This window comes from Sceloporus occidentalis, unplaced genomic scaffold, assembly GCF_023333645.1.
Source record: "Sceloporus occidentalis isolate IW3139 unplaced genomic scaffold, rSceOcc1.0.p SCAF_2, whole genome shotgun sequence".
Taxonomy (NCBI): Eukaryota; Metazoa; Chordata; class Lepidosauria; order Squamata; family Phrynosomatidae; genus Sceloporus; species Sceloporus occidentalis.
The window spans coordinates 193144355-193159970 of NW_028316982.1; the positions used below are offsets into that span (position 1 = coordinate 193144355).

Here is a 15616-nt window from a genome sequence, read left to right on the forward strand (position 1 = left end):
ATTTACCAGTAATTTCGGAAGTTAAGATTCTAGAATGTTGGACCAAAGATCTGAAGAAATTTATTTGGAAAGGGAGTAAACCACAAATTAAATGGGTCACGTTAAAAGATAGCAAAGATAGAGGAGGATATGCACTTCCAAACTTAAAATTGTATATGTGGGCATGCAACCTGAAATGGATCCAGGAGTGGATAAAATTGGAAAACAAAAATCTATTAGATCTAGAAGGAATAGGATTAAAACAGGGTTGGCATGCTTACCTATTTTATGAAGATCAGGTAAATTATACAGAATTTAATAAACATCTAATCAGGAAAACCCTTTTGAAAACTTGGAATAAAATTAAAAAGAAATATTATACTAACCTCCCAAAATGGATATCTATACAAGAAGCCTTTATGAGTAAGAACAATAAGGAAGACAAATGGCTAACATATAAGGATTTACTAAAAGGAGAGGAAGGAAGACTAGAAATTAAAAAAAGAGAAGAGCTTTCAACTGAGGGGAAAAACATAAACTGGTTCACATATTTACAGATAAAAGAGAAATTTAAGGAGGATAACAAAAATAAAGGGATAAGCCTAAAACACAATCAACTAGATGAACTCTGGTGGAAACCGGAGAAAAAGAAAATTTCAAAACTTTATAGTTCACTATTGGAGAGAGACTTGGAAGAAGAAATAATAAAGGAAAGTATGATTCGTTGGGCACAAGATATAGGCCATCCATTAGATTATCAAGACTGGCAAACGGCATGGAGGGAAACACATAGAATTACAGCTTCACAAGACCTGAAGGAAAACTACATGAAGATATCAAACAGGTGGTACTTAACCCCAGTAAAATTAAAACATATATATAAATTACAGGATGTAAAGTGTTGGCGTTGTAAGAAGGAACCAGGTTCACTGTACCACATGTGGTGGACTTGTCCAAAGATTAAAAATTTGGGGGGGGAAGTTCATTTAACCGTGCAAAAAATGTTTAAAGTACATATTATGATGTTACCAGAGTATTATCTATTAAATATGACATTGGTATTCGGTAAAGATGTAAGAAAGAAATATTGGAAAACCCTATTATATTTAGCAACAGCTGCCAGAATGGTTTTAGCAAAAAAATGGAAAAGTGAAGAATCGCCAAGTTGGGAAGACTGGATGTTGAAGTTACAAGAGCTAAGAGAAATGGACAGATTAACAGGTATGATAAGAAATAAGCCATCGGAAAGGCTAACTGAAGAATGGCTTCCTGTGTTACAGGCTTGGGAAGATAACTTTGGAATTAAGAAAGATATAATGAAATAACCGGGGGAAAAAAAAGAACAAGAAGCCATAAAGCTGGGTAGTAGTTATGTAAATAATTGGAACAACCTAAGTTTAAACTAGGTTTTTTTGTTTTTGTTTTTGGTTTTTTTTTTGTTTTGTTTTGTTTTGTTTTTTGTCATGGGAACTCAGGGGATCTTTTTTTTTTCTTTCTTTTCTATTTTGTGTTTTTTTTTTCCCTTATCTTATAAAATGTATAAATTTAAAAGATATTGGAACTGTATGTTGATACAAATGTAAAAGATTACAAAGAAGAAGAAAATTTATGTAAACTGAGTATGAACAAGAAATAAAGATGACAATGGAGAAAAAAAAAACAATAGGGCCCGAAAAGAGAGGGCAAAATAAAGCTGCTTCGGGTTACTTTGGAGGTATGCTGTTTAAATGACACACACATCTTAAGAAGTCAGATGCTGTGCCAAAGCCACCTAAATAAACATCATGATGAACCTCATATATAAATATGACTAGTAGCCACTGATGCACTTATCCTGCTTTGTCTAACCGCTTTTTTAAGCTGTCCAAACTGGAATTCCAGTTTGCTATGTAAAGAACTTCTTTTTATCTGCATGGAACTCTTCTTTTTTTAACTGCCCACTCAGAAATGACAGTTTCTACATAACCCAAGAAGGGATGTGACATGCCCCATATCACGACTTTATTAATATGCCCTGAGTTCCTGCACTGAACCTTGCAGTATCAGAGAGGGAGGGAGAGGAAGAATGAAGGAGAGCAATAAATAGACCAAGCATTACCCTATGGTTGACTGTAGCTGACATAAAGTAGGAAACACTGAAGCCTTATCAGATGCACAGAGTTGTTTATATTTAAAATAAACAAAAATATAAACCTGTATCAATTAATTTTAGGGTTATATAAAATCACATAAAACACAACAGTAATAAAATACAAACTACCAGAACTATTAGCCATTATAGGGAAAAATCTGAGATTGTTTGGGTATTATATTAACCAATGAGTAGAATGAGCTGCAGTGTATTTGTTCACTCCCTATTTTCTCTCCAGAAGCTCCCACTTCCAAAGTTGATTGGATAATAATAAAACAAGAAGTTGGGCTTAATCAAAAATTGAAGCAAACACTTCTGATTTCCATTTAGTGGCTGTGTCAGGGGAAGAAAAGGGAAGATGGATGCCAAAGTCACATTACAGCTCGTGCACTACTCATTTTGTAGAAAAATTCCCTAATTTGTTTCTGGGCAAATAAAATCCTGTGTATTGAAAGTGCCAGAAAGGCACAGATGTACAGGTTTCAAAATGGAGTAAATGTTCCAGTGTTACAGCAGATGCCACTGTATAACCACCTGCTACAGGAAAGAAGATAGAACCTAAAACTCAGCAGCAACATATGGAGAGTTTACATTGCTAACAATTGCAGCATGTTTTTATTAAAAAAATTAAATAGGCAATTCCTTCCAGAATTCAGAGATCTTTCTGCCAAATATGCCATGCACCACATAACATTTTATAGTTTATGGTTCCATAAAATATAAGTATTTTGCTAGATCCAATGCAATTTTTATTCCTGAAATATTATAACATTTCATTAAATATGGTTGAATTTTTCTAAAAGAAAGTGAGCTAATTGCTACAAGCAAATATGTATATGGGGAAAATAAACAATGAATTCTGTAATAGGGAAGTGTGTAGGTGGATAGGAAAACAGAATGGGTATCTGACCACTTTATCTCGGGCAGGAATATTTTAAAATATTATAGGCCAACTCTGAATTAAATTGGAAAATGTGTTTTAGGTAATTGTGACTTTAAATGCTTTTACAACTTTTTGGCAATCTGTATTCCAAATAAAAATCAATCAGTGTGTGTCCATGTGGTTTTAGGTAAAAAGGTTTTCTACAAAAATATGTCCTGCGATGAGTGATCATCATCATGTTTATTTTATGGCAAATGAAGTGAAACTGTGTGTTGATTTCTTGAAGCAAGTTAGTTTTCTACTGGTAATGCAAGACTACAGTCAAGAGAAAAGGGAGGGATACGTTTTTCAGTCATCCCCTTCTAGAAGAACATCTCAGCATCTTACTACAAATCTTGTGGGGAGATGAGAAGGGTGCCAAGGGAAGAGTATGTTACTATTTTACTAAGTACAACACAGCTGTATGGATTTTTGGCCAATATGCAAATATCCAAAGAGTTCATTCTAAGATTTAGAGAGTATAGCATGATATAGGGCCTCCTGTGGTATTGAGAAACAACGCTCTACCTATCAAGGTGTCTGCACAAGTTATAAGGGTGTGAAAACATCTGAACTTTTTAAAGCCAAGTTTTATTGAATATAGTACCTCAAGACACACAAGGAGGGTGCAAGAGAACTGATGTAGCTGCACCACATTAATTAAAACATTATTTTAAAATGTTGCTTTTAAATCCATTCTATTTTTTCTTTTAAATCCATGTCAATCAATATTAGTTCTTCTTAATGGGTGCTTGTGATGAGTTGTTATACTTTGTTAATGCTGAAGTACTTTAAGCTTTGATTTAATTAAAAATTAAATGACAAATTGATAGTTACATAGTTGTACAGTCAGGAGAGTCTTTGAACACCAGGATATATGTCTTTTAAAGATTTCTTAATGAAAGTTAGAGGGACATGTCACAACTGAACAAGAAAAACTGAAGAAGTTCTTGTAAGTTTTCATATGGTAATAAATCAACATAGAGCTAGTTTTTAATTATTAACATAACACCCAATCGGGATGCACAAAAATTTAGCTGTGTTGCCAGCAACAGTATTAGAAACAAAAGATAGGGGCTGCTGGGTGCTGATTATCCCTTGCTTTGGGCAGTTAATGCTTTAAAGCTGTTTTAGCCACAGTCTTAAGGCCCTCTCTCTCAAGAAGAAGAGACAAGCCACTCAACCCGTCTTGAATCCCATTGTGGGAGAAAGGCAGGATATAAATCTTTGAAATAAAATAAAAATAAAGATCTTTCAATATTTTTAGCTATTTTCCCCCTAATACAACTTCCTCTCCTAAGGTCTGAAATATGTTTATGAAGGCCTGAAATATGGAGTTTTTTAAAGAGCGAAAATGATCCCCTCCTTTATCTTTTGCATTTAAAAAAAATTTGAACACTTTTGTTACTTTTGTCTGGAGTATCTTTTAAACACTTTCTGGACTTGTAAAAGCCAGAAAGAATATCAGAATGATGATATACATTTCATTTATGAGTGGGAATTTAAAATGCTTATATTTGTTAGAGCGGATGTTAGACCAAGCCAGGATTAATATTTAATATTTCTTTTCATTTTTCTTATATACTACAGTGCGCCCACGCCATACGCGGGCGCGCCATACGCGGACTTGAGCATATGTGCTTAAGCCGCGGCGTGCGCGCGGGGTGGAAGGGGCGGCGTGTCCCATTCAATTGAATGGGCGTGCGCGCCCGTTGTGCCTCGTGTGCGCCTGCGCCGCCGCACCACCGCGCACAAGCCCCATTGTTTCCAATGGGGCTCGAGCATAGGCGGAATTCGTCTTACGCGGAGGGATCCGGAATGGATCCCCCGCGTAAGGCGAGGACGGACTGTAATTCCAAATTTCTTATGTCCTGATTACTACTTCATTTATTATTTCATCATAGATTTTTATGCTTGTCACATTCTAAATGCTTAAATTATTACACTTTATGCTAGCAATGTGGTAATTGCTCTAGCAGTTATGCCTTAGCCACCCCATGTCCCAGGAGTTTCATGTATACATTAAATAACATGGAGGGGAAAACAGAACTTTATGACACACAAAGGCCAAGAAGTTAGAGGGAAGTTCCTCAGCACCAACGTCTGGGCTCATCCTCCCAAAAAGAAACAGAGCTACTGTAAAAGACTACCCTTTGAGTCCCATCCCACAATGGCGGCTCAGAACAATATAGAAGTTGATGGTAGCCACTGAGAGGTCCAGCAGAACTAACAAGGACATGCTCCCTTTGTAGTTCTCTGCAAAGGTAATCCACCAAGGCAACTAAAAGCAATCAGCCTGGTGCCTGAAGGGAGACTGAAATTGATATGGATAATCTGTCTCATCTAGGAATCCCCTGGAGTTGGGAAGCCACAACATGCTTAAGTTGCCCAGAAACAGAATATTGGAGTTGAAAATTATTCAATGAGGAGAGATTCAATAAGGTCTTCTTCTGCATAATCTTACAACTGCCTCCTTTGGGCAGGTCAGAACCCTGATTTAATTGCTCCCTTTACCCACCTAACCAATCCCACTGTGACTTTTTTAATAAGCCAGGAAAGGGAACAATCTAGAACCAATGTCTGAGTGATTTAACAGAATTCATGGTAGCAGAGCATAAACATCATGCATGACTTCTACAGTCAAACAGCCCATGGTAAAATTCAAATTGGCCACTGAATAAAATATGATGGCAAAAATGTCTACTACTATTTTTACATAATGTTTACTCAAAAGCCTCACTTTTACTCCTAAGAATGTTTCAAATACCGAGAGAGGGGCAGGGAGCTAAGTTGAAATAAATGTGCTGCACAAGAGGGAAAGCCAGGCAGCATGAATTATTTAAAGAGGCACATGGCTTGGCATATAAAATATGCATTTGACTGAAAAATGAATGATGATAGAACATTTATAAAGACTGATAATCAAATTAGCCATAATAATAAACCTACCAGTGTTTGCTGCATTGCCTGTTTGCAGTTCCTGTGTTGGTAATTTCTGAGAGGCATGTACACCATCTGTCTTCTGCGGTAAGTTCTTTTGTCGATGTGGCTGTTGTTCTCTCTCTTCAGCAACAAATACAATTACTCCTAAAATAAATAGTCACCAGATGTTTGATTTTCAAGACATCAGTTTCAATAGATGGACTATTACCCTCATGCCAATGTTCATGTAAGCCTGCATATCACCAATTTTTAAACTCTAACTTAAAATTGACATTATAAATTTTGTTTTGGTTAGATCTGGAAGGGAAGACAATAGATGCAAAGATGTTAGCTTATATAAATATGTCACTGGAATTAGGGTCTTCCTAATCAATAAATTCCTAAATAACTTTAATAACAACATTTCATTCTGTGTCAGTTTCAGGGGCAGAAATAATTCTGGTCCAAGGCCTAGTAGTGGATGTATATCACAAATATTAACAATTATGGCTATCATTTTGTCAGATGAGCTTTATGCACCCTCTCTAGACTGAGTTGCATGCCCCCTTCTATTGATAACCAGGAGCTCAGTGTTACAGCTGCTAACTGTGCTAACAATGATCAATGATAACCTAGGGGCTCAAAAGACAGGTGGCCTACAGCCACCCCTTTTTGCCCTGGATCATTGCCGCGGCGACCAGATGCCACAGCAACGATCCACTCCCTCTTAGGAGCAAAAAGAAGCTGCCGAAAGCAGCTTCCTGAAAGGGACACCATTATGGCACTCGGGCACCATGATGACTCCCCTTCTGGCCAGCGCCGTTTGGGTGTTCTGATGCCCATGCATCATTATGGAGCACAGGCGGCAAAAAGTAGGGCTGGATGTGTGTGGATGCCCAGCCCTACCTAGCCCTAGTTTCAGCCCCAGGACAGCACAAAGTATCAGTCTCTTTGGGCCCTAGTTTCCCTTCTTCATAATATTTTTTCCTGTTATAAGATTGAAAAATTCTGCAAAAGACTACTCCATTAACCTTTCAATACAGAAATAACAAATTAATACATTAGCTTTAGGAAATCCCATTCTCAAATCCATTGATGAATATTGTCTCTGTTTGGAGCCAGCAGACTATGTAGATGGACTACAAAGAGCTATTTTCCTATGAAAGCAGCTCTGTAGGTAAAAATCTACTGCGTCTGCAGCAGACAATGAGCAAAGTTTCTAAAAGTATTTTAAAACATCCATAAGTCTGAATATTATTCCTTTTCCAAACACAGTTACATAAAAACGTGGAGACCCTTCGGACTGTAATTTCAAGTCTATGTAATCATGAATAACTTTTAAAAAGAAAGAAATGTACAAAGAAACTATTCATACTGTGCAGCACAAACAAATTTAGACGAAATATTTGCAGTTGGTATATTGTCCAGTCATTGCAAAATGGTAGCTTTGCTTGACGACAAATAAATCTTATAAAAAAAAAACATAGCCAAAAAAAATCCACCCACTAATTCTGATTCTACTTTAATAAACTTTAATCAAAATTAAAAGTTATACCTAATCATAATGCAAACTCAAAGGTGTTATATGCAGATGATACTATCTCTTCTTTCACTTCATTACAAATATGAAGAAACACTTGGTATCTAAGTGTAACATCTTTAGTTTAAAAGATTCCAGGTAGAAAAATTATAAAGATTGCTGCCTAAGACCAGCTACACCTTCCCGCAGTCTGTTCTGGCCTAGGTGGACCAATGGTTTGTTTCTGCATCTGTACAATGGATCCAATGGATGTTTCACAGGACACAGACTTTCAATTTGTTTTCAGAATCACAAAGAGCCTGATAAGCATATAAATTAAAGCAATCCTTCCTTTGTACAAGGTAGGTTATGACTATTTCAAATGATATTCACTATATTTTAGGCATAAGTAAGTTTAAAAAGCCCACCAATATGGTAAAAGAGATCTGAAGATTGACCTAAGAGAGACCTTAAGTGAGATAATGAAAATATGAAATCAGCCTCTAGTCCATGCTGTACTTGGCACAGGGATGGGGAAAGTATGGCCTTCCATATGTTGCTGAACTGTAACTCCCATCAGTCCTAGTCAACATAGCTATGTCAAAGAATGATGGGAGCTGCAGTTCAGGGTCACACCCACTCAGCCCTGATTTAGGATGGGATAAGTATAAGCATCTTCAGGGGTAAAAATCTGACTTCCCAAATGTCCATATTTCGCACTGCAACATTTTGTAGGAACTGAATTTTCATTTAGCAAAAATAAAGGCCAAGGTAAGTATGTTCTATTGGGAATGTGTGACATAAATGGAGGGCCTTAAAACATCAGCATATGGTGATACCAAACTATTCCTTCAGTTCAAAAATAAATATTCTGAAAAATTTCTGCAGAGTGGAAGAGGGAGAAAGAAATAGAATGCACATGGATATTCAGTGGTGAAGCAAGATAATATCTCCCCTGTGGCTGTTCCCAGGTGGTGCAAATCCCTTCCAATGAAAAAAAGGGTGTCCCTTTTCTAGCTGTCCTTCTGTTTATTAGGTAAACATCTTTTCTATTTAGGGACGCTTTTCTCAGTGGACTAGCTATTGAGAAAAGGAGTTTTAATAGACTTATGCTATAGTTTTCTATGGCTTGGGTCCAGGATATCTGAAGGACATTATTTCCCTATATGAGTATACTCAAGCTCTAAGACGTCAGTCTCACCATCTTTCCAGACATGGTTGGTAGTTACAAGCCTTGGTGGGTACAAGGATTGGTGCTCCCAAACTTAGAAACTCCATCATTGTGAAGTCTCCATCAGAGACTAGGATTACTGCCGTCTTGCTCTCCTTCCACTAGCAAAAGAAAAGCTTCCCATTCTAATAGATTTTCAGGAAATAACTTTTAATAATGTGATTTAGTTGTTGTTGTTGTTTCTATGTCCTGTCTTTTAACAAATTTTAAATAGTTTTAGCCATATTAGTTGTCTTAACTGCTTTTTAAAATTATACACACACATATGTATATATGTATATTTTTCTTTCTCACACACACATAGGCAGAGAGAGAAAGAGGGGGAGAGAGAGAGATAAATTTGCTATAATTGTTTGATGTCTTTTACCATAAAGTCCCCAGATTGAGAGATGAGTCAGACAGACAGATGTTTGAAGAGTATGGTTAGTTTTGTTCAAACCTATGTTGGCATGAAGACCCACAAGGTCAATCAGAGCTTTTCCTATTGTTTTTGCTAGAGGTCCTGCAGCCCATGTGGTTGTTCCCAGTATTGTTTAAGAAATACTGTATTTTCTGGCTTATAAGACTACTTTTTAACCCAGGAAAATCTTCTCCAAAGTCGGGGGTCATCTTATACGCCGGGTGTGCTCTTATAGGGCAGGTGCTGAAACTTCCAAGCCGAACTGGAGAATCTGTGGTCGCTGCATATGGTGGGAAGAGCACAAAAACGGCTGCGGTCGCATCCCCACTCTATGTGGCGACCATATGAAAGCAGCAAGGGTGGCGCTGTACAAGTGCGGTAGAAGAAAATCCAGTCACCAGGATTTGTGGAAAGAAGTGACTTAATGTGGTCCTGATGACGAGGTGAGGGGGCACCTCACCAGGAAGGTGTAAGTGAAGTGCGGAGCAAGCTGCAAGCATCCAGGACGCCTGGGGTATGGAAAAAAGAGCCGTGTTTGTGCTATTGCTCTGATAGTCTTGGAGACAGGGAGGCAGGGACAGGGCAGGCAGGGAGAGCTGACCAGTCCAAGCAGGCTTTGTATACAACAAGTTTTCCTGCTAAGTACCTGCATGTCATAAGCATAATGAAATCAAATCTGATTTTTAATTTTTTTTATTTGGTGTGCATTGGAAGAGGGGGTAGTCTTATATAGCAAGTATATCCCAAACTCTATATTTTAACTGGAAAATTTGGGGGTAATCTTATACGCCCAGTCGTCTTATATGCCAGAAAATACGGTAACTTGCATCTTTTACTGTAATAAATATTTTAACCAAAACAGTATAGGAAGTCTTGACTGTGAATATCTCTTCTTGCCTGCCTCCAAGCCATTCTGAAGATGAACCATTCCTTTGGTTTGTTGTCAAAATCAGATTGGCATGAAGGACAGCTTTTAAGGCAATACTCCAAAGATAAGCAATGAGCTGAAAAGGGACTTCAACAGACACACTCTTCCTGGAGCCAAAAAAGTGAAGCCTCACACCACTTTTACTTTAGAACTGGAATGTTATGAAGTTTGATTGCTCAGGAGGCATATTAAACATAAAAAAAGCTTTCCTAATTGGAAAACTGAGGTCAGCATTCAGATAAATTCATCAGTTGTTAACTGACGATAGAATCCTTAGGCAGTTGTTTCATACTTTAGTGTCAAGTAAATTTCTTTTAAAAATATAGATACCTTTCAATTCTCCACGTTTCCAAGGTGATATATTCAGAGTATAAGCAGCTGTATCACCTGGTTCCACAGTGAGAGTTGGGTTACCACCAACTATCAGAAGATTGGAAGACACCTAATAAGACAAAAGAAGAAAATAATAAAGGTTCTCAGATGCAGCAAAACTATGAAGATAATGTAGAGAAGGTAGCTTAAAAATGAGTTTAAGCACAAATATTATTGCATTTCTCATAATCATTCCTACAGTGCTTAATTAACTGGAGAATAAAGAGAAAACGTTCTGCTATGCCCTTTGAAATGTATCAGAGTCAAATTTCAGTACACTTAACCAGGATAACGTACATTAACTCTTTGAAATACATCTTTTGACCAACATCCAGCCACTAAAGCCTCTAAATTCAGGACTTGAGGTAATGAAACCAGATGTTTTCAAGAGAAAAGGCATCGCTGCTTGACAGCCATTCATTCTCTAGCCCACTGGTTGGCACTGGAACAACAGTAGTTATATGTTTGGTTCTGAATTATAACCAAGCTAAGCCAAAATGTCTCCCTATAACTACAGATGAGCATTTCACCATGTTACAGAAGAATTTTAAAACTGATTCTTGTGTGCTTAATAGTGAAACTATCAGAAGATCCCAAATTCAGTATTTATTGTGAGTCTACAAACCCACATTCTGCCTTGCAAAAAGAATCTGTGAACAAGCCTCCATAAATGCCTTGGCCTTGTCTGCACTAGAGTAATGGTGTTGAGTGCTTTATCCAGTGATTTAAGTTTAATTTTCCAATTGTAATAAAACCTATATCAAAATCTCTGGTATCACATGCATCTTTAGTGTTTATTTTATTTATCTTTCTATTCCATCTTTAGTCAATAGACTCTTAATATGCATATCAGGATGCCTTAAACTACACATGGATAATGGAATAAGCAAAATATCATCATGAAAAGTTGGGGTTCTTATAACCTGGCTTCCATTCCACCCCCAATTCTGTGAATAGATTTCGGGGGGGGGGGGGGGGCATTAACTTGGACTGGAGAGAATCTTTATTTTAAATAATCCCTAAATGAAATGTAGCAGTTGTTTTTAAGCATGTAGGTTGTTTAGGTTGTTCTTAAGCTTTTTAAAAAAAAATTACAATGGAAAGCCTTCTGAGTTATTTGATATAATCTCCCTTTTCTTACTCTTTATGTATGTTGTACACTGCTACATGATATTTATGTCCCTGCTTTGAAATATGAATAAAATACTTCTAAAAATTGCATTGCACTTAAGTCTGTCAATGGTATCAGAATGACTACCACTTCATCAAAACAGCAGTGATACCGAATTAAATCTACAAGAGATGCACATGATTCACCGGGTAGGCTAATGGCTACAGTGGAAATTGGGGGGGGGGGGGGGATAATGTTCATAAAATCTTCCGACAGGCCTTCCCAGAATAAAGAACCCAGCCTTAGAAAAAATGTTTGGGAAAGATACTGCTGCTCCCACTGATTGTTTGCTGGTGCGATGTTGTTGACCTTCTGGTCAGTTTTTAACTTGTATGTTTGTTTGTTGTTGTTTTTTGTTCTTTTTTTAAAAAAACATTGCATTGGATTTAATACTTTTTAAGGAGGGGAGGGTACCAGGGATTTTATATGTCTTGTATTTTTAACTTTGTTAGCCGCCCTGACTGTTCTCTGAGGATACAAATAAATTGTTAAAAAATAATAAAAAATAACATTAAGGAATCAACTACCAGGACAATTGGGCACACCAACCTCACCCAATATTAAGGTATTCATTATCAGCTACACAAGTAACCAAGTAATTAGAGGGGCTGGAAATTTGCACGTATCTCCTGCAATTTTCTTTACAGCCATTGACAGGAGAAGAAACTAGAGCTTGCTTCTTCCAGCAAGAAGTAATAAGGAAAGCAGCCAAAATCTCTCAGGCTCAGCCAAGAGCAGCTGCTGACAACAGGGAACCTTATCCTCATCACTGGTATCAGCTGTGCACAGAGAGAAACAAATTTATTCTAAGAAATGTAAAAGTACCTACCAAAGTTGTTGTCATTTTACTATGCATATTATTCTACAGTGTTTTCTAAAACATTAGAATCTAACATTATCAACATTTGATCTGGACAGACTGAACTTGGGTGATATTAGCAGCTCCCTTTTGCTAAATGAGTTATGCTTAAAAGAAAAAGAACTCTTCTAACCAACCATACTACTATTTCTAAACAATGATTTTATACACCATGCTAGATCAGGCGCAGAAGTGATACAGTTCCCACACATTACCTTTATCATGCAAAAGGTACTTGAAAGCCTCAGTATGAAGCACACTAAATGATGTCAAGGAATAATATAATGAACAGTAAGAGGCATAATGTAGAGGCAATTTCATACAAACAATCCATTTGACATGATGGATGGAAGGAAAAGGTTTGGCAACTGATGGGCAACGGATGGATGCAGGACTAACAAATTAGCAATGAGGGTAGAATAGAGGAAAGAATATGTGGTGACAAGTGGGTATAGGCATGGTAACACATCTGAAGAATTACTGTTGAACAGTTTGATCTTGGGGAAAGGGAGTAGAGGGGCGCATAATCCAGGCACCTGGTCAGTTGAAAGGCAGCACGGGAATAGGGACTGAGCCTGTGCAAGATGGGGTTACCCTGTTGGGATACAGTCACAAGGAAAATGTACAATGTGGGTTTTAATAGTAACCATGCATTGGAGGATTAGTGTGAGCCATAATGATTAGGCATTTAAACAGGAAGTGACATCAAAAAGATAGTCAACAAGTGCTGTAAAGTACCGTAGAACGCCACCAGTCTGAGAAGTCACTCAGGAGGGAGGCTGGGTTCTTTGTGACTCTAGAGGGAGAGGCAAGGCCTGGTTGGCCTCACGGAGCCCTTGCTAGAGTAGTGATGAGCATTTCACCCCAGAGTGGGTTGTTAATAGTGTGGATGGTGTCGATGTATATATTGTTGTACTCAGTGGAACTTCTTCTAAGAATCAAAGCCTCATCTGAACTCTTTGCTCATTGAGAAAGGGAGAGGTGTTTCTCCAGCTCACAAGCTGCTGACTACAGTCATGAAGGTGGAAAATCTGGTGCCAAACGTTGACGTGTGGCCTCATATGCTGCACAACATCAAAAGCGTTTTAACATACACTTCCCCTGAAATCCCAGAATCACAGCCTGAGAATATTCCTGGGCTCATATCTGAACCCAAGTGTCTGAGTTTCGGCACTGGATAGGAACAGTTGCAGTTAAAATAAAATTGCACCAGACATCAGATCTGGCTACATGCACACATCTCATTTTATTATATTCCATTACTGTAGCTCACTTTACAACAGTCAGCATAGTGTGGAGCTTTGAGTGCTCACGTAGGACTCTGGGGAACAGGGTTTGAAACCCCGCTTGGTCATGGAACCCCAGTGGGGAATCCTGGGCAAGTCACACTTCCTCAGCCTCAAAGGAAGGGAACAGTAAGCCCACCCTGAACCAAGAAAATTTCATAATAATTTTGCCTTAGGGTTGCTGTAAGTCAGAAACAACTTGAAAGCACACAGCAACAAGCAACACTCTTCAAGAGGCTGCATTTGGAAATTGTTCAGAAATTTCAGTAGATCCAGGACACTGCAGCAGGGCTGCTGACCAGGGCTACTTACATGGATCGTCTAACTCCTCTGTTGAAACAGTTTCATTGGCTACCAGTTAATTTCTGGACAAAATTCGAAGACTGCTTATGGTCTTTTATTGAAAAATGAATTTTAAAAATTAGGTAAACCTGTATCTTAAAAGTTTGCAAGCTGTCTTGGGTTCCATCTCAAAAGAAATATGAGGTATTAAATGAGCAAACGAACAAACAGCATATCAAAAGGCACTGAGATAGGAAGAGAAAAGAGGCTAAATTAAGAGCAGGTTGAACTGTATGTAGCGAAGAGCTCTTTTTAATAACATTTTCAAAAATGTAAAGACGAAGTAGCCTCTGGCACTACAAACAGAGAGCTAGTTTGCACCTAAGTACTATGTGAACTGCTGTGCATTTTCACACATTTACATTGATGATTTACTGCCTTCACTTTCCTGTGCAAATTCATATCCAGTCATATCTATTCATCCTCCATCTGCTAAAAATGTGCAACCATCAGAATGCAAGGAAAGTAGAGAGATGGGCACATGTGCAATAATGCATATTTCTGTGGATTTCAGCTGATACTCTGGTAAAAACCTTGAAGCCTTTTCTTGCATAGTTTAATGTGGTTTTCATGGGGTGGGCACAAAAAGCCTGGATTCCTGTGAATTGTATGTGGCCAGACCACATTCCATTTGACTAGCCCAGAATTAGTTCTGAAGGATATGTTCCATCCAGGCTCCATTAAGACCCTGGCTCTACAGATAAGGCCAAAAAACCAGGGATCTACCCTTTACAGACAGGGCACAGATTCCATCGAGACTCTGCAGAGAGGGATTGGTTCCTATGATAACCACATAAATTAAAATCCATGTGATCTTGAAGCTGCAAATCTCCCCCTCTCTAAGTTACATACTACCTTATCACTGACACAGAATTCCATAGACTGTAGAAGCTTATGTAAAGGAAATGCAACATGGGACATGCAGTTATAGAAATAAAATATGTATGTGAGAGTCAGAATGACTAAGGATGAACAATTAAGAAATCACACAGGTGTAAAGGATGCTATAATTTAGAAGTCTTGGGAGCCAAGGACAAAATTAAGGAATGTACATTGGTAACACCTGAGACTTGTTACATGTACAAGGTGATCAGATGATGTTCATGGGTTGGACTTGAGTATGGGATGAACAAAAGTCAACCAATCATTGTGAATGTACACACCCACTGGGTGGTAATTGTCTAGTGGGTGGTAACAAACATTTGCTATAATAATTGCCAGTTTTGCTAATGTAACTTGTGGGTAGTTGTGGAGTATAGGTAGAGTGTAGAGATATTGTGGATTGTTGGGCATATAGAGATAGTAACTGTATATAGTAGAATAAAGTAGATCTTTTATCTAAGACTACTGAGTTGTGTTGGTGTCTTGAGTGAAGATACAAGAACCAGCAGAATCCTGATGGTGTTTGGAGACATCTGAAGAAGAAGAGTGAGAAGGCTTGGAGAAGATTGTCAGGGTCTTCAGCCTATTCTCAGAAAACTCTGCTGCTTTGGGAGAAAGCAATAACCACTGACCAAAGCTGGTCAGCTCAGCTTCATTAACAAGGTGGTGAGT

At 38.0% G+C, this 15616-nt stretch overlaps 1 protein-coding gene across 1 annotated transcript in view; it reads right to left on the minus strand.

Moving 5' to 3' along the window:
• Positions 1 to 15616, minus strand: part of CFAP47 (cilia and flagella associated protein 47) — a 343409-nt gene that overhangs the window by 146614 nt on the left and 181179 nt on the right. Inside the window, exons 49-50 of the mRNA XM_089508424.1 lie at positions 10363 to 10474; positions 5982 to 6119 (exon numbers count right to left, since the gene is read on the minus strand). Of these exons, the coding sequence (XP_089364550.1) occupies positions 5982 to 6119; positions 10363 to 10474 (250 nt within the window). The remainder of the gene's footprint in view (positions 1 to 5981; positions 6120 to 10362; positions 10475 to 15616) is intronic.